Raw genomic sequence first — 19087 nt, 5'->3', positions numbered from 1 at the left:
CACCGTCAACGATTATTCCAGCGCTTACCAATGCTGAGGCTGCTAGAAAGCTTACTGTGGATCATTAGTATGTGCGTCTGCACGACGTCCTGATTCCTGATCGCGTGGCAAGTGTAATTCCCAGCGTGCATCAGCTGCACCTTTGTTAAATAAAGGCCGTCGTCATTGAACACGCGGATCTGTAAAGGAAGAAAGTCGATGTTGATATTTATCATGGCTATTAACGTCTGAATAAATCATTGTTATTTTTAAGGGAAGCTTCGTGTCGATTGGTCGCACCTCAGGCTCGTTCAGAGTTTCCAGATCGGCTTTGTTCCGCCTCCAAACCAACGGCGGCGGCGGTGTGCCGGTGACGTCGCACTTGATTTCAACGTTATCGCCCACTCTCGCGGAGATGTGATTCACTTCGAGAGACTTGTCGAGAGACACTACCGATACACCTACAAATAATCGCGCTAGTTTGAAATAACCACTCGAACCATCGATCGCGGCTCCCCGTCCTATCCTGTACGCGAGCCCGTGTCAGCGGTGTGTAATTACATCCGAAGGGTTTATCTTCGGCTTTTGTTAAGAGTAATTGATCGGGGGGGATAGGAGTAAACGCTCTACGCGACCACTGGTTTATAACTACAACAAATTTTATTATTCCACGCCCGGCCCCGGTTTCACAACTGCTGTAATAATTATCGCGCGTCAAGTTAGGGATGACGTCGAGTGGCGTCGAAACTCGACCGGGGATGTTCGCGAACCCCTGTACGAGTGCTTCCGAAAACAAAAACAGTACTTGAGCGTACAGTGGGATTGAATCGAGTGGCTTCAAACACGAGTACTCACTGTAAAGTTTACTGAACGCCATATAAAACTCATTGACATTCAGTTTCCCATCCCCGTCCGTGTCGTCGTAGCTGATCATGTGTCCCAGGCTGCAGCCCTTACACAACTCTTCCAAGTCTTCGTTCTCCGCGATCTAGAAGTCGGCGATTCATTGGATCGGAAAGGGGATGATTGTTGGCAATACGAGATCGGGGGCCCGATCTATGGGGCCCAAGCAGGGCAACAGCCCAGAGCGGCAAAATGGGTAGAAACAGAAAATTAAAATCAATAAAAACTAATAAAAAAAGTAGAACTTTTTGAAAAAGCAGTAGAAAGGGAGGTGATACATTTTATTTTGTTTTGCTACTGTTTTTTTTATGAATATTAATTTTTTTTATAAAACAAAAGTCTTCCGTTATTCGGCAAATACCTACAAAAAATTTCACTCTCTGTCAATTTTTTTTTTATAAAACAAAAGGCTTCCGTTATTCTGCAAATACCTACAACAAATTTTACTCGCTGTCAAGAATAATATTTTAAAATAATTATTTCTAATTTCTTAATATAAGTCATAGATCGGGCCCTGACGAGATCGCGTTGAATGGTACCTGCTCCAATTCTTCGCGCTCCAGGTTCCCGTTGTTGTTTCGATCGTAGTGGGAAAACATTATGCTGACAAGGTACTCTTTGCTATGGTTGTCTTGCGCCATTAATCTCGCGTGGTTGTAAAGCAACAAATTATCCTGCGAACAGTGTAAGCGGTTATTGTCTTAAGAGTGTCTTGTTGGGGGTGTGTTGATGCAACGCGGGTGAATATTAAGGGCGAAGTCTTAGAACACATATTCCTTAACTGCTCTACCCCACCTTCATTATTTCGTATTCTTGGTTCGAGCACTCTTTCTTCGGGTCATCTTTCTCAGGGATCAAGTTGTCTTTCACTCCACCCTTCTTTCGGTTCCTGGGCCTCGGATAAGGGATGATATTCCCTGTCTTTGCTGACGTTCGGTTAACGTGCAGGTTCCTCCGAACGTGCGCGTTCTCGATATCTGTAAAATTTCGGCACTCACGACACGATGCCCGAGGAAGGAAGGAAAGGAAGAAAACGTAAATGCAGTGACTTAATCTTGGTTTCGGCATTATCTCGAATCCCGACTCTTTCGTGTAATCGGGGGTACCCGCATTTGTCAATGCACCTAAGCTCTCAACTATTAATTATTTTCGATTGTTCATCGAAAGATTCTGGTTCGAACGTCGTTTCTTCCCCTCCCCTTTACCTAAAATGCAAGGTGCTTACATACTTTTGAGCTCAGTGACGCACTCAGAATTTAATCTTGGGAGGAGCCACGATTTTTAATGCAAATTCAATCAAATTCATTAGATGATTATAAAAGTTTATTTAAAGAATACAATGCAGTTTTCTGTTCTTTTTATAAAAGCCCTTCTTTGGGGGTGCCAGGCAGGGCTTGAATAGGTTTCGAAAATAACTATTTCAAACTGTTATATAAAGGTTCTGACTGAAACAGCTATGAAGAACCTTTATTTGGAATAACCGTTATAAAGAACCTAAATATCAGATTATATAAGTATAAGTTACGGTTCCTATATAGCTCTATAACTTTTATTTTTTAGGTTCTATATATGTTACAAAGCGGTTATAGAACCGATTCTTGTAACGATTGTACAGAATTTTACAGTAAATGAAATCACAACATATTACAGCTATAGATTACTCTGTGTAACCAACTTGTTTAAAAATTATTATAAATAAGTAAGCAAATATATATTATGTGTATACACTCGGCGGTATGCAAGGATCACTTGTATATATATGTAGAAATGTGTACATAATATATATTTCCTTACTTATTTATAATAATTTTTAAACAATTTGGTTACACAGAGTAATCTAAAGTTGTAATATGTTGTGATTTCATTTACTGTAAAATTCTGTACAATCGTTACAAGAAGCGGTTCTATAACCGCTTTGTAACTTATATAGAACCTAAAAAATAAAAGTTATAGAACCTAAAAAATAAAAGTTATAGAACCTAAAAAATAAAAGTTATAGAACCTAAAAAATAAAAGTTATAGAACCGAAAAAATAAAAGTTATAGAACCTAAAAAATAAAAGTTATAGAACCTAAAAAATAAAAGTTATAGAACCTAAAAAATAAAAGTTATAGAACCTAAAAAATAAAAGATATAGAACCTAAAAAATAAAAATTATAAAACCTAAAAAATAAAAATTATAAAACCTAAAAAATAAAAATTATGAAACCTAAAAAATAAAAGTTATAGAACCTAAAAAATAACACTTATAGAACCTAAAAAATAAAAGTTGTAGAGCTATATAGGAACCGTAATTTATACTTATATAGTCTGATATTTAGGTTCTTTATAACGGTTATTCCGAATAAAGGTTCTTCGTAACTCTTTCAAGAGCCCAAATCTTTATAATAACGGTTTCAGGCCCTGGTGCCAGGGCCCCTTGATTCCCCATCTGGGTGCGCCATTATTTAAGCTTGTACCCTTACCATGGTGTAGACACCTCACGAGTCTGCTTCTGGTCAAGGACGATGCAGTGTTGCAGGCCGTTCTATGCAGCTCGCAATGATTGGCGTAGATCTTGCCATTGCTCGCGCAAACGGGTCGATGTCTCCTTGGGCATTTCCGCATGCAGATGCAAAGGGCCACGGTGCCGTTTGGCGAGTGCTGGCATTCTCTTCCTGGCCCGCAATATTTCGCCGCGCACGGATCAACTGCGGAGCCTGCCAGAAGAATCACTGCGTCATCAATTCCCTTCGCTCTAATATTGCCACAGGCGCCAAACACCCTCGAAAGCTATCATGGGGCAATATGTTCCGCAAACACGTGTGTGATTTGGTTTCCTGACCGTTAAACGTGACTACACGGGCGAGATGGAACTATATTGAAGGGGAAGTCGAGTCCGGGACCTTCGAGGCTTTCACGATTTAAGTTTCTAGAGTAACAACTCTTAAGGATTTCTTAGAGAACTGTAGGGACAAGTTTCTTCAAATAGGGTGACATTTTTTACTACGACAACTTGTAAGAACTATGTGCATTCACTGGAAACGTGTTCGTGCACGGTAATTTCACTTTTTCTTCAGTATTCGTTTATTAACAGTTCGAATATGTACTGTATTAAGTGTATTAAGGGGTATTTGCGGGTTTGAGGCATCAAAAAATCCTCAAAACCGTTTCTCAAACTGGCGTGCATGATCAAAAGAAAACTAGACGTCATTTCGTCTAATTTTTTTTGCGTTATCTTTGTATAACTTTAAATTAGTGAATCCTACACAGGTACTCAATACTTACCGATTTTTTGTTTTTAATTGAAGCACAAAGGAGTTAAAAATAGGCGAAAATCTTAACTGTTTATTCAAACAATTGCCAGTTTGGGTTCTTTCATTTTTTTTTAAATATACTTAGGAGGGCCCACTAGTTCTATGTAGGCCTAAACTTTAAAAAACTATTTGACTTTTCGATTTCCAATGATTGAACGAGGTGCTACAGATATTGCACGCCGCGAACACCTATCTCTTAAGGAAGCTACTCCTCCGCCCTCTATAAAAGCAACATAATTATTTTTTATGACAATATAAAAATGTGAAATTGTAGTGCGAACATAGATTAAAAAAATATAAAAAGCTTCATCAAGGTATCTTGTATAGTTAATTAGAAAAAAAATCCCGAATCTTTTATCATATTTTGGCGTGAAACCCGCGAGCACCCCTTAAGAGAAACGTCATGTATCGTCGCCTCTACTTGTTTACGTATTGACGGAAGCGAGGCATAATAATACATGTAGGTACCTGCACGTTAAATCCATTTAATAGAAACGACCCGTTGTTGGACACTGAATTTTTGATTCAGTTGGATCCCCCATTCGTCGCTCGACGTTACACGAAACGGTAAATGTTTCGTGTGCGGGATTGATGCAATTAACGCACTCGCACGTGACGTACATTAAACAGTGTCCATTTTCCCGTGTAAAATTCATAACGACGCATCGCGCAATTGTATCAGCGGGAACCATAGCACGCCACCTGCACCCGATACGCATCAATGCAAATTTAATTATTTGATATTCGATACTAGAGCAGTGACGATGACTTGCGACTACGTTTATTGTTGCGCGCAGTATGCTGGATGTTAACGCTGGACATCTTCAAAATATCGCTTCGAGGAATAATAAATATATAAAGCAGAAAGTTGATATGTTTGTGTGTTTGTCGCCTGAAAACTTTTCAAGGGTAAACTCTGGGGTTGCGAAACATGGCTCAGCTCTTTATGCTTCGCCGATCCAGATGAATTTGACTATTTAAAAAAAATAAATAAATAAATAAAAAAAATCAATTTTTCTATAAAATCAGAATCTATATTTCGGGCGAAGCCTGATAGTAAAGCTAGTAATAAATACAAAGCGAACAGTCGTGTTTTATTACACGTTAACGCAAACACCCACATTTGCGCGGGAAAATGTCTTTCCTCATCCTCGAGATAAATACAACGAGCTCTCGGAGATCGATCACCTGTTTCGAAGGCACCCTGTCCATTTAACAGGCACAAACAAAAGTGCCGCGAGATTGATAGACGGCGATATAACCAAATTAACGGGACAAGACAATGTGCGCGATAGTCTACGTAGTCACGTTAATATTAATCTTCGCGCTCCTACTGTGCGGGATTCTAGCCGCGTATTATTTAGTTTGAAAGACGAACGAGTCTCGAAGGGTGAATAATTTTAACCGGACAGTAGCGACAAAGGGCGAAGAGCCACGAAGATCTCCGTGGCCGTTCAAATCGCGGCCGCGTTGATTATCACCGGCGCGGTGTGTTTCATTCTCAAGATAAAATACTGGTGATTATCTGACCGAGGAAATTGTCCGTCTCGACCGCGGGCCGCGTTTATTAAAAGGTACGTCGCGCGTCTCTCTCCCCCTTTGTCCACTGCCGCAGGGAGAAACGCGAGACCCAGTCCCTGAAAGGTCCCATTGTACGCTTATAAATTACACATTCACCGAATAATGGTCCAATTAAGAGATATTCACCGCGTTTTCCGCGAGACGGAACAGTATCGCGCGGAAGGGGCGGCGGGAAAGTCGCTTTAGAGAACTCGCGGTTAGTAGAAAAGAGTTCACGGAACAGGTGACAGGAATGGACGGCCTTTAATTCTTAGTTGCATCGAATGCGTGCCGCGTGCAAACGAGTTCGTTAATTTTTTCCCGGCGCGCCGGCACGTCTGTCGGCTCAAGGGAACAGTGGCGACCGAAAGGTCTGCTTGAGGGAGTTGGCTAGATCTTGGCGACGCGTTATCATTTACAGAGCTCGCTGTGCTCGCTAAATGATTTACACTTTACGATTCCTCGCAGACTTAAAAGGACGCTTCACTCACTTTTAGGGAAGCGTGACTCCTCGGGCGGCGAGGATCGATCGCTCGACGGCGGTGGCATCGTCATCGAGAGGCTCTCGTGGCTGTTGGACGATGACGCATCGTAGCTTTCGGCCACTGTGAAGTCCCGATACCGCCTTGAGTGCTGAGGGATGAAAAATGCATACGTAAGAACCGCAGAAGAAACTGGGTTACACCGGGGGTCAGGGGAACGTCTCGCGGGCAGGTGCAAGGGAGAATCGATGGAAGCCACGATCAACTGTACAGATTAAGCACGACCGAGCCTGGGGAAAGTGCACCGCTAACGAGAAATCAGGGCGGGCGCTACCCCGTCGATGATTCGCCGCGCGGTGTTTAGTAAGGAGCTACGAATTTCGTCGCGATCCCCTTTCGCGCGGAGGCCGACCGCGCGACGGGAGAGGGAGACAGGCGGGGGAGTTATTATCGAATTTTTTCACGAAGCGTCAGCAGTTTCTTGTACGTTCTCCAAGTGCTTTTGACGAGAGAGCGTCGTTCACTATGAAAATTAATTTCCCCGCGAAAGGGGCTGAAAAGACGCTCCGAGGAGGAAGTTTCTTCATATCTCGCGTCAAAGGTTTCCATCTGCCCCGTCCGCCGCCCGACCGCCTCCCTCGCAGTGAAATACAAAATTTGTTTTAAGGCTGTCGGATTTCGCCGCCCGTAATAATGTAGCGCGACAGAGCACTGTCCCCGACCTTCTCTCGACGGAAGAGCGAATGCCGACGCTGGATTCCGGGGGTTGCAGCGCGTCTGAAATTCCCTCCATCTAGGCGAAAGATGACGAAGTATCGATGCCGGGGGACAAACAGGCAGGAGAGGGATTGGTTCTGGCGTCGAGTTCCTATACGCTCGATTTTTCATGCCGCTGGAACTGGATAGGATACAGGCATCCCATCGTCGCGTCGAGGGGGTGGAGGAATAGAAAACGCGAATTGCTCGGACACCTCAAAGTGACAGCGCCGCGGTGTGCCCCCGACGCTACCAAGGGTTAATACACGAAGCCAAACTATCACGGCGGCGTCGGAAAATATGAGTAGTTTTAGGACCCATTCATCCCCTCGGTGCCGACGTTATTTCACCGGCGAATTTACGGCGACACCGCCGCCGCGTTCCGTATCTCCATTAGCGTCGGCTGGAATTGTTCATTCGCGGAACGGGTGCATTCAATTACTCGCAGGAATTATCGAGGCAGGGACTACCGGTCGCGAGAACTTTCCTCGCCTTTCCTCGTACTTCTCCTTCACATTTATCCCAAGCAGTTACTATTTCGGACGTATATTTTATACAGCGTAGCGTACAGTCGGGGGATACGGGCTTCTTAGCGTGAAATATTGCAGCTCGATTATTTCGCATAAAGGAATGGAAAACGTAGATCAGTATTATGACGAGAGGTTCCCCCTGCGGTGGAAACTAAGCCACCACCTAGCGAAAGAGCATTGCCGCTTCCTTTCTTTTTTTTTTCATTTTTCAGTTTTCAATGTCGTTTCCCAGTCTCTGATCCTGATACCTACTGGGAATCTTGGTCGCCTACTGCCACGTTCTGTGAAGCGGGATCCACCGTTTCCCTTCGTGCCCGTCGGGCTCTGTCAGCCCGACATCACGGTGTCGCCAACGCAGCCAGTAGGTTTCGCGGAAAAAGTCCCCGTTTCCTTTGTGGCAAGGATACATTTACGTTGTTCGCGCGGCGTGTTCGACGCCGCGTTCGATCCAATTACGCTCGCCGATTTCCTTCGTCCCACGACAGTCTGTGTTAACGGGGGCGTTATTTTGGATTATCGATTGACACGCTGTCGGCTGGCCCGACGCCTCTTTGCGTTCCAGCCAGCAATCTACACGCACCAGCGGCAAAGCTTTTTTTAATAGTACCTACAATCGGCGGGAGCAGGGTGTTATTTTCACGCGCGAGGGACGCGCCACCAAATTCGTATATCGTTTCGAGGGTTTCGTGGAGGAACAGGGTAAACGTCACGCAGGTACGCGACGCGGAAGTGCCAGGAGCTAGACGCTCAGGCACTCATTAGGGAACGAGGTCGGCGGGCTAATTCGCCGAAGTAACAACGGGACCGTTCTTCGGGGAGTTCAGGGTTTTACGCGACCGTTTCTTAACGCGCCGAACCGCTCGTGCTGTTATCTTCACCGAGATAAACGGGAGGATACTGTGGGGTGCTTTCGGCTTTCAAGCTCGCTCGAAGACCGCTCGCGACTGACGGTGGTAATTAATTGATAATGCTTCACCGCGTCGAGCGTTCGCGCTTGGGACAACGGGGGCTGCTTCCGAGGGCGCAGCAGCGGGCCCGCGGCCGCGCCAAGTTCCCTCGAGGATCGTTTAGGATTTAGGATCGAAGTCGGAGGGGAACGGCCGTCGTATGGAAATCGGACGACTCGCGGGGCCGCTGGAATCCAGTTGTCAGTCGGCTGTTTGCATTTACATTTATCATGGGCGTCGCGCAATCAAATCCGCTTCAGGCCGCGGCGAATTATCCTCGCATGTAGGAGGGCGTACAGGGACAAACGCCCGGCACCGATCCAGCCACCTATGCGCTGGGTAAATTCTGGCACGCCAACAATTATGTTGGGATACAGCGTTACGCGATCCGCCGGACAAGTGGTGTTCAGCATGCTGCTGCCAACATGCATCAGGACAAACACTTCCGGTCAACATCACCGGAATGGCTGGTCGTACGCGCCCTAGCAACGATCACCGGCCTGTCAAGATGCTCGTTGGTCACTGATTTCCTTCCTGCCGATGAGTTGCGCGGAGACGTCGAGTGACTGCCGGGCGAGGGAAATATAAAATTCGGGGAAAGAGAAGGTGCTGTTAAGGGGAGGTTCCGGTCTAGAGCCCATCGAAATAGGCGATTTTTAGGAATTAATTAGAGGAAAACTACGATATATAATTTAATGGAACTTTTTGCATTGTATTAAGGATGTTTTAAGTTATAGAAATGTATTTTTTGTTTTATAATTAATCTTTGCAGACCGCACTGAGGAGTCGTTAAAGTCGAGGCGTCAAAAAATTCATCCAAATCGGTGGGACCTGTATCTTCAAAAGTTATTATCCGATTGGACTGAAACTTTTTTTATTTTCAAGAATATACTTCTGGCTAGGGGGGGAGTCAGATAAATTACAGAAATTACATTTTTTAGAAAATAACGACACTTGAAGTTTGAAATCACTTTTTCACTATACTTTTCGTCCTTTCAATGCCTTTAAAATTTATAAATTTTCAAGTTTTTGTAATTTTTCCTACCCCCCCCCCAGCTAGAAATGTATTCTTCAAAATAAAAAAGGTTTCAGTCGAATCGGATAATAACTTTTGGAGATACAGGTCCCACCGATTTTGAGAACACTGTGCATTTGCCGCTACTCAAATGCCTATAACTTTGGAAATTTTAAGAATTTCAAAATATCCGTTTAAACATATATTCCTAAAAGGTTGAACATTCGAAAAATGAAATAAAAAAAAATCGATTTTTAGACCGGAACCTTCCCTTAAGTCCCGACTTTGTTATTTGCGGGTAGGCTGCGTTGATTTACGTTTGGGAAGTGATGAACCCAGAATGGACCTTCGTAGGAAGTACAAGCAGCAGGTGGATTCTATTGTGACGTAGGGGAAGAGGTGGTAACACGAAACAGGCTGCTTTTTAATTACATAAACGATTTTGTTTAGCTTCACTCCTCTGGCCGTTTGTTTGTTTGCTTCAAATCGTGTAACTCAATTTTAACCCACTTCCATTAATCCAATAGACTTGAAACCAGCCTCTCGCTTCTCGAAAACGACAAGAAGTCCCTGTGTTGCCTACCTACAATTAGTAGCATCGCTATTTCTGTAATTATATACCTATGTTACTTATCGAGAAATGATTCGTCGCGTACTCAAATAGTTCCATTTCTCAAGTTCCCTTTAGTTGCAAAACTCAAGCATTAAAACGGATATAATAAAAGAAATATAATTTTTTTTTAAGTTAAACGATTATATTTAATTTGACCAGAAGTGTACTAAAAAATAAATAATAATTCTATACGTGTACTGCAATTAAGCTGCTGATATGTCACTTTAAATAAAATCGTGGAGCAGGATGTTTCGTAACAGAATATGAATTGATTTAATACAGAATCAAGCGTCGAAATGAGGGATGAAAAGCAATAAAATATCTTGCTCCTCGATTTTATTTAAAGTGACATATCACCATCGGAATTGTAATGCAAGAAAATAATTCTTTTTAATCAAATGCAATAAAATCGTGTAACATAAAAAAAATTCATATATTTTTTTTCCCGAAACTACGTTTGGCGTTTGTCCGCAACAGTAGTAGCTATGCCCATCAGGTTCCTCTGTTGCTAATTTGTTATACTCGTATCTGCGTGGCCAACTGTTTGCGGTCGTGAAAGCAGCGTCTACATTTTACAGAAATTAAAATTCTTTCCACTGCAAATTTGAAAAACGATATGACTAGCTTTATTGATAAATGTAAAACATTGTCTATACTGTGTTGGATATTAATGAGATTAAAGTTCAAGATGGCAGGATTAGTTTTTTGAAAATGCTTTCCTTTTATCAAGGGTTATTGTATCATTTCGAAAATGGCGTTGGCGGTAATATGAAACAAGTTGTTGCAAAGTGTATGTTTTGTGCTGAGGTCAAAATGTGGAAAACTCATATTTTGTGCAATGATTGTGAAACTGAGCACTCTATTTCCGATTTCTGTTCATGCAGAACATGGCTGCAATTTGAATTCAGTTTTCCCTCTTCACTTATAAAGTGTATTTCGCATTTTCATCTCTAAAGTATTTTTTTCTTTTACACTTGAAGAACAAACGTTGTATAATTAAAAAGTTTATAGTAACAAATAATTAAATTTTTACATCTGTTTCAAATTACCGCCTCGTTTTCGAAAACTCACATTTTGCACTGTGCTGAAACAAATTATTCTACTCTTTCAATGGCCTTATTTTGCATCCTAAATTCCTAAGTACCAATAAATTCGTACCAGAAATACGTTGGCTAATACTACTGATGATAGTTGGTGCAATAGGTACATTTGAAATTAATTATTTTCTCTGAAACGACAAAGTGGTCCATAGTACCACCTGCTTCCCTGGCGGGAAGGGTTGGTTGAGCCTCAGTTTGGAAAGATTCAAAGCGGTCCTGTTGGGCCATTGAGGAATTAAGGGATGAAACTGGAGGACCCTGACGTACGTTTCCTGGAAGGAATCGTGTTTTTCAGATTCCCACGGTGGTTATAATACCTACGAGGTCCTCGGGGGTGGTCGTACTATGTTCATGAAATGTGTTCCCCAGTTATGGATAAATCACGACCCCTGAATATTGCTGGGCTACGCTCGTGTGTGCCGCTGGGAGGGTGTAAATGTTTGTTGAATACATTTGGAAATGCGGGAACTTGAATAATCCCAGTAATCTCTGCGAAATCCAAAGTGCACTCGGCAAATAGTCAACTACCTTTGTATTTGTTTGGTAACCGTTTACTACCCCCAGCTCACACAGTCGAATTCATTTCGTACCCTGCGAAAGGATATGCCTTTCTCATCCACTCATTTCCGCCCGAATAACAGTGGCAGTTAATTATTAATTAGGTGCACCCTAATTCTATAAATATTACCCAGTCCCTTGAAATATTATATCGTACAATGGTCCACTACCATCCCCGTCTCGTGCCAATACCATCCATCGCGCAGTTAAGAGTGCATTGTTTCTACGTCTGAAATGCCGAAGGGGCAGGCGATTAATTTCCATACATGTCGCGCGTGCGGCATTTGCCCGTACTTCTGGGTCGCGTTCCGAATAACTTGAGCCAATAGAAACCGCGCGCTATTTTAGCGGATCGCATTTGAGTTTGATCGATTATTACAGCCGCGGCAAGTGGGTCACCGTGCAGCGGGGCCCATTCGAAGAAACCGGCTACCCGATCCCTTTCGTCGAAAAGGAGTTGTCGAGCGAATATCGTCCGAGCACAACGGCGCATTGGGACGCGGCTGATCGCCCCGGCAACGTCCCTGCAACGATTTCTTCCCGTCCCTTTGCGAACCTCCCATTATACCGTCCGACGTAATCGAAGCAACGCGCGTGTAATGCACATTTCTGATGCACTGCGCCCGCTTATCGCTCCACGGACTAATGGAGCATCGAGCGGCGCAACCCCTACTAGCGTGCAAAAAAACGGGGTGAACAAAAGTAGGAATGTAGTCCACGTCCACCCACACGCACGACCAACAATACTTTGTTAAACCAGCTTCGTCGAATGTACTACGTTACATCAGATCGCGGTATAAATTGCCGATCTCCTCGGATCAAAGTTTTCAAGCGGAAAGCTGCAACCCACATCCCCCGAAAAAGGAACATCGAAATTTTTTTATCTACCGCTGCTGTTTCCTTGCTCTCCAAACCCTTCGAAACAAAACCCACCAGCAACCACCCGTCTCGTTTTCTTATTTCCCTCTCCTCCCTAGCCGTCCGAGTTTTCTTTCGACTTTGACGTTCGGAACTTGGCGTTCCAGAGGCTAGCAGAAGAAACGTGCGATGGCGGGGCAAGGATTTCGCTGCCTGTGCTCCGAGCTCCCTCCATAAATCTGTCTACAGAAATATTGTGCGTTTCCCAGCGCAGGTAGGCCAGACAGGTGGACAGGTGAGCTGGGAAGTGGCATTCTCACCTGAACCCAGCGTTTTCGTTCCCGTTCCTCCCTACCCAGCTGCGAACGCGCTCGCGGGCCGAGGACGCGGTAAGCGCGTTAAATTAGATACAGGCAGGCTTCTAAATACTCACCTTATAACCGGCGACGGGGCTGGGGATGTAGGTCGCGGCGATCGACAGCAGCAGAAGGCAGAGGGTCGCGGCCTGGGATTTTCGTCTCATCTGAAACAGAACGTCGGGTCGCGTTAATGGAAATGTCGCGCGACGGGCGTGTCGATCGATTTGAATTACAGTCGCAGCGCGACGTGTTTTTTTTTTCTCTCCGGGCCCGGGGATAAAAGCGCGTTTAAGTGATCCGCGGGTGATTTACGGCCGAGCGAGAGGGGAGCATTGCGATATTTATGCCGCGGGAATAGCGGAACAGCCGATACACGGCGGTAGTGTGTTTCGTTGCACTCGAAGGCGGGTTAATATTTCACGATTTAATAGTTCCGCGTTCCGAGCTGCTCGAACGGGAGGGAAGGTACGGGCAGAAATTAACGGGGATGGAATAAAAATACCGGGAAAGGGGGGTAATAGATTCGTCTCTACGTTCGTCGATTTTAATCTTCGCACGCGGAAAATCACCGGCCGCCTCTCCCCGCCGCGACTCGCAAGGAAGTATGAGAGGAAGGGGAGAACAATGTTTCGGTTAATTTATATTGAGCGCGCAACCAGGGGTTGGCAAATAAATGTTTATCTACCCAGAGGTACACCGAAGCTTTTCAATTACCCCGCGAACAAGATCTCCGCCGATTAGAATCTCTTAGAATTCTCTGGGCGGAGTGCATCCTTGGATTAAACGCTCCACCCTTCCCCCCCCCCCCCGGGCCGACAATCCGCCTTTACCACCCTTTCGGTGTTTAATTTTCTGTTTAGAGCTTGGCTGTTTGCGAGATGTTTAATCAGGAGCTCTTGTAAAGGGATGCAGCTAATTATGGTTGAGGAATTTTGAAATAAAGGGTGATTTCAATTTTAATTCGTACAATTTCTGTTAGGGTAGGTCCGGGTGTGTCGGTACAGCAGAGGGGTGGGTTGGTACAGTTGCTATATTTCAGACTCTATACGTAAAAACGCGGTGAAGTGTAGATCAATTGCTTCTCTAGGAGCCAAACAGTTGAACAAGTAGCGTCATTTCGCTGCCTTCGGTGTTTTAAGGGATTTATAGGCTATAAAATGTAATTGGAGGTATCGTTTAGCCTCTTTTATAAAACTGTAGTGTGCGGAATCGTATTTAAGGGGTGTCCTTACCGTGACGGACGAAAAATGATGCGAACTTTGGGGATTTTTGAAAACAAAACCATTAAATATATTTACTTGCAGCTTCGTGGCTCCATTTGTCAATCTTTAGAGAATATGAAAAAAAAGTTGTATGCAAAAATAGTGGTTATACCCGGAGTTATAGTGCTTCAAATAGAGCGCCTTACAAAAATCATATCCGCGTTGTTAGCATAAATTCAGCCGTTGTAGTTGCCTGAAATAGAAAATTTAAAAATTTGTGTAATCTGATTAGTGTGGCTATCGCCTGAATTAGATTAAATGAGAAACACTGAAGATTAAAATAAAAATATGTCAGCGTCTGAAACATACATCGATTTCTGCAAAAAATTCGCTGGTTTTTTAAGTCGCAAAAGTCTAATTTTGCAAAAACCGACTCAGTCTTAGTACCAGCGATTATAGGACATCTACTAGAGATATATGCCAAGTTTGAAGTAAATCGGGTGATTGGTTTTTGAAATATCATGCTAACTAATTCGAAAAACCTAGTTTTGAGAAAAACGCGTTTAGAGTTTTAGGTAGGTACCGTTTTTTTTAATTAATTTTTTTTAAAATGTTGCCTAAATATGTAGAAATATAGGCATAAAATTTTCAATCACTATAATTTGAGGATTTCTTTTTAAAAAAATCCCAAATATCGCGCTCTTTTTCAGGCCGTCAAAGTAGGGAGTCCCCTTAAAATATACTTTTACCTTAATTTTCGTTTAATGGTTTGAGTAATAAGATAGTAGAGGTATTGCGGAATAATGCGGCGAAAGTATTTGGCCATATTAAACCTTCCTTTCGAAGCTAACGAGAGGACCACCGACGAGTGCCATTTCTCCCGGCACCTCGATGATCAGCCGTCATGACTTCAGTTTTCAACTGGATTTCCAGCAAATATTGTCTCAGAGCAAATATCGACCAGTTTCTCCAAATCGGCATAAAAATCCCGAGCATATCAGCTTCATTCCGATAAAATAAATAATATCACTGTTAGTTTCAACAGCCATTTTATGAAAGGCGTTCCGACAGCCCCGGATTTACCCTACATTGCGTTGCCTACGATTATTTTATCTTCCTTCTCAAATTCAAATGACTTCCAAGTATCCGGGCTTCGCGTCCCCTTTGCGCTGGAGGAATACAGATCCTTTAAGACCCACATTTTCGTGTCTTTTCCCCAATCCAACGTACCTATATACTTTCCAAGAGACAAATCCACTTATAGATCGAAACGGCTCGCTATTTTAAGCGTGCCTTGCCTTTTCTGTATTAGCGGCTCGGGTTAAATTGAAACTCGTCGACGGGTATCGATAATCCGCGCTATTGTTAGCGACAGCCAGGGCTCTAACGTTTTTCTTATAGATTCTAGACCTCCCCCGGGGGACGTCGACCCGCGCCGCAAATGAGCGTTTCACCAGAGCTCCTATTTCCGCACGAGCGTCGAAATATTGGCTGAAACGGACGGCTGGGCAACGCGTGCACGCTCAATAGACGGTGATACGGTTATGAAAGGGAAAACTTATGCGCTGTCCATAGCCGTGCGATTCTAATCGCTCGAACGGGAAGGTGATTCGCCAGGTGCACCATCCGCGTGACCCGATTACCCAGCCTGCAAATATCACGCACAGAGATTGAAGACACCGGCGCGCGGTGCATTAATTAAAAGCAGGTACGCCCGTGCCTGTTTTTCCTTTGCACGAGTCAGCTTCATTCGCGAAGCTCGCTTCGGGCGCGACTGAATTTCGTTCGTGAGATCGCTTCTGCCCGCCCAAAACGCCGCGTACATTCTCCCCTTCCTCCACGCTACTTTTTCCCCAAAAGTTTTCATTTATTTTCGCGTAAAAGCCACGCCACAATTTGATAAAAAAAAAAGCTTCACCACTGTCTCGTGCAACTTGACCCAATCTGCGAACGCACGTACAGAGAGAAGCGCGCAGCATCATCCGCGGGAGCAAAGCTTTTTCATTATCCGTTACGCGGAGAATCGAGGATTAAAAGTGGATTATACAGTTTCAAGCAGGACACACGTTGCCAGCAACGAATGCCCCACTCTGTTCCAACACTGTCCAAACGATCTATGGTTATTTAAACAGTACCTTTACCTACATTTCTCCTGCAACGTGAAATGGCCCACCCGGCTTCGTTCTACTTTTCAGCGCGGGGTGTAACTATAAGAACCACGTTTCCATAATGAAAAGCAATTCTCCCCTACAAAGCTCCCTCTTCGCAGAGGTCAGAGTGAAACCCGAGCCCGCAGAAATTTTCCCAGAACGGTTCGGACCCATTTATTCAGATCTTTCGCCAGTTAGATGCGTCCCCAAGACGGATTGCGTATCCGCCGGTCGGCTAGCGAATTTTTCTCACGTGCCGCGCCGCGTAACGCCCCCGGTGAGAAATGAATTCGCCCCCTCCCTAACCGTATTCTCAACGATACGCGATGCTTTATTTAGCCTGTTTAATCCGCGAGCGAGAACCGGAAGATAAATCTTAGGACGCGACGGTCCCCGTTCGCCGTCGTAAATCGAGCGTCTCGACGCGAGCTCAGAGATCGTTCTCCGTCGCTTTGGGGTGCCCGCGACCTCGGTCGCCCGCCCCTTCTCAATTCATTCCGGGGGTTTTTCAATCGCAAGACAAATAGCATTGATAAAGGCGCGAGTATATCGCCGCTGTATGGCTCACCGCGCCAACCGGTGCCGGTGTACTCGAGGAAACGTTTATATGGCAACGATCGGGCACCCTCTAAATCTCGCCGGCGTTCCTCGCCCGGAGGCTCTTATTACCTCCGCCGGGGGAACAGCAGAAGCCATTTTAACACGTCGACTGTCACGCTACATTCGCCCGGAAGTCCTACCGAGTTACGGCTGCTCGCCCGTCAGGCGATATTGTAAATGCCCGCGTTAAAATCACTTTATTCGGCAGCTCGCCGTGTTTTTCTTCTTAAATGTGTTTATTTTGCCATAAAGAATACGTAACAGTTTTTTTTTTATAAATGCTTACTAGGTATAGACTATAAACACAGCCGAATTGGCACCTCGTTTCAATAACAATATATTCCAGGTATCAGTCTCTAACCAGCGCTCGTACTTAAGGGGGGAGCCTGGTGTAGGGGGTCGAAGAAATCGATTTTTTTTTTGCATAAATCAATAGTTGAACATCACGACAATATGTTCCCAAAGCCGCAAAACGAAATTCGAAAAATTAAGGCGGATATAGCCGATTTTGCTACGGAGCGCCAGGCTTCCACAAAACTTGAAATGTGTTTTTCTCGAAACGACAGTTTTATACTTTGCGGGCAATGTAACTCAAAAAATATTCAACCAATCGACTTGGCCTTGTGCACGGATATTTGTGAACATTTTCTTCATAGTACTAAGTTATTAGTATAATGATATTGTTTAAATAAATAACTTTTTTTTAGACATTTAAGGCAAAATTTCGTTGGAAACAGTGAACTTTTTATTCAAGAGGCCGCCATTTGTTCATTTTGCATCTTTTAAGTTTCAAATTACTTCATTCTGTGCGTACACTCAGAAACTAAAAGAAAATTGTTCGATTTTTGGTTTCAGATGAAACCAAAAGACGCTACGTTGCCCGCAGTGCAATATTTGCGTCGCCAACGGACTGGGCATAACTTTGTTATTTGCCGCTCTTTTTTAATAATTTTTTTTTTGTTATATACCTTAACCTGTTAATACAATATCCTGAAAGTTTCAGAAAGATCTATTAAATACTTTCTTTAAAAAAAATCCCGAAAAATGCCTCGATTTTCATTTAGTTACACCAGGCTCCCCCCTTAAACAAAATATAGGTACAGGAAAATTCCCGAAATCAGCGATTCTCGACCTTATTCTGCGATCTTTAAACTTCCATGAAATTTTAGGCACTTATACAACTTACTGCAATCTACAAACGGTTTTTTTTTTAATTTTCATTACAAGCTCGCAAAGAAAAGTTTAAAAATCGACCTTTACTGTTCTTTTCGCTATTCCAACCAAATACATTTTTTTGCAAAACGACGAAACGCGGCAGTTAGCAAACTAATCCTTCTAGCTTCTGAAAAAAACTCAAGTCGTTTGGACCAATTCTAAGAAAGTTATGCGATTTTAAAAAGTGTCCGAATATTAATGCGAGCCACTGTACTTAATTTTTAATATACGTTAAATTGCACTTAGTTTGCTTTCCCTATCTTTTCAGCGATAGAGCAGTTGTACCGTGTTTTCCCTGAAGAAATCGGCTCTAAACCAGGGAGGCAGCTCGCCGTGGCTATCCTCCCGACGAGGCTGTCACGGTACATCACGATCAAGTTTAAGCACACACGGGCCTGATGTACCGAGCAGCCGGTGTCCTGCTCGCGATACAGTAATTAGACCCTGGGACAGTAGGACGGAGGGATTCTTGGGTCGGTTATAAAGCAGGGAGATGGATCGTTGATGGATGACGCGGTAGCCGAACCGTTAACGAATAAGAATCGACCGATCGATGCCCTTAGGGCTCGAGTTGCACGCGTGGCGTCTTTCGAGCTTCCAGCTCGGCGTCTTTGACGCTGGCTCGACGCTCCACCCTTGCTGCTAACAAAAGATCTTCTCCCTCTCGCGTTCCAGGCTTCATCCCCAAAGAAGCCCCAGATCCCCGCTTCCGGGCGCTTAAGTGGGAGTCCTTCGCGGTCCATTTAGCATTCTGATTTCCGGCAAGTTTTATGAGCTCACCGCGTCCCTATCAATGGCGGGGGAGGTGGCAGAGGGGGAAATTGAAACGCGATTGAAAAAGTTGGCCGATCGACCGCGCAACCAATTTCTTCTTTCCCGATTCTTGTCGCATTTCCGGCTTGTAATTAAAGTGATCGGCAATGCTGCTTGTCGCCAGCGTGGCTGACAGCCACTTTTCGATATT

General features: G+C 44.1%; 1 protein-coding gene across 1 annotated transcript in view; it reads right to left on the bottom strand.

The window, feature by feature from the left end:
- Fstl5 (follistatin-like 5) overlaps window positions 1–19087 on the bottom strand; it is a 65424-nt gene that overhangs the window by 3595 nt on the left and 42742 nt on the right. Inside the window, exons 2-9 of the mRNA XM_076807320.1 lie at window positions 13031–13120; window positions 6230–6371; window positions 3348–3581; window positions 1678–1859; window positions 1422–1556; window positions 835–967; window positions 280–440; window positions 56–179 (exon numbers count right to left, since the gene is read on the bottom strand). Coding sequence (XP_076663435.1) covers window positions 56–179; window positions 280–440; window positions 835–967; window positions 1422–1556; window positions 1678–1859; window positions 3348–3581; window positions 6230–6371; window positions 13031–13120 — 1201 coding nt within the window. The remainder of the gene's footprint in view (window positions 1–55; window positions 180–279; window positions 441–834; window positions 968–1421; window positions 1557–1677; window positions 1860–3347; window positions 3582–6229; window positions 6372–13030; window positions 13121–19087) is intronic.

This window comes from Andrena cerasifolii, chromosome 2 (genome assembly GCF_050908995.1).
Source record: "Andrena cerasifolii isolate SP2316 chromosome 2, iyAndCera1_principal, whole genome shotgun sequence".
Classification (NCBI taxonomy): Eukaryota; Metazoa; Arthropoda; class Insecta; order Hymenoptera; family Andrenidae; genus Andrena; species Andrena cerasifolii.
This window is presented reverse-complemented; position numbering and strand designations above follow the sequence as displayed.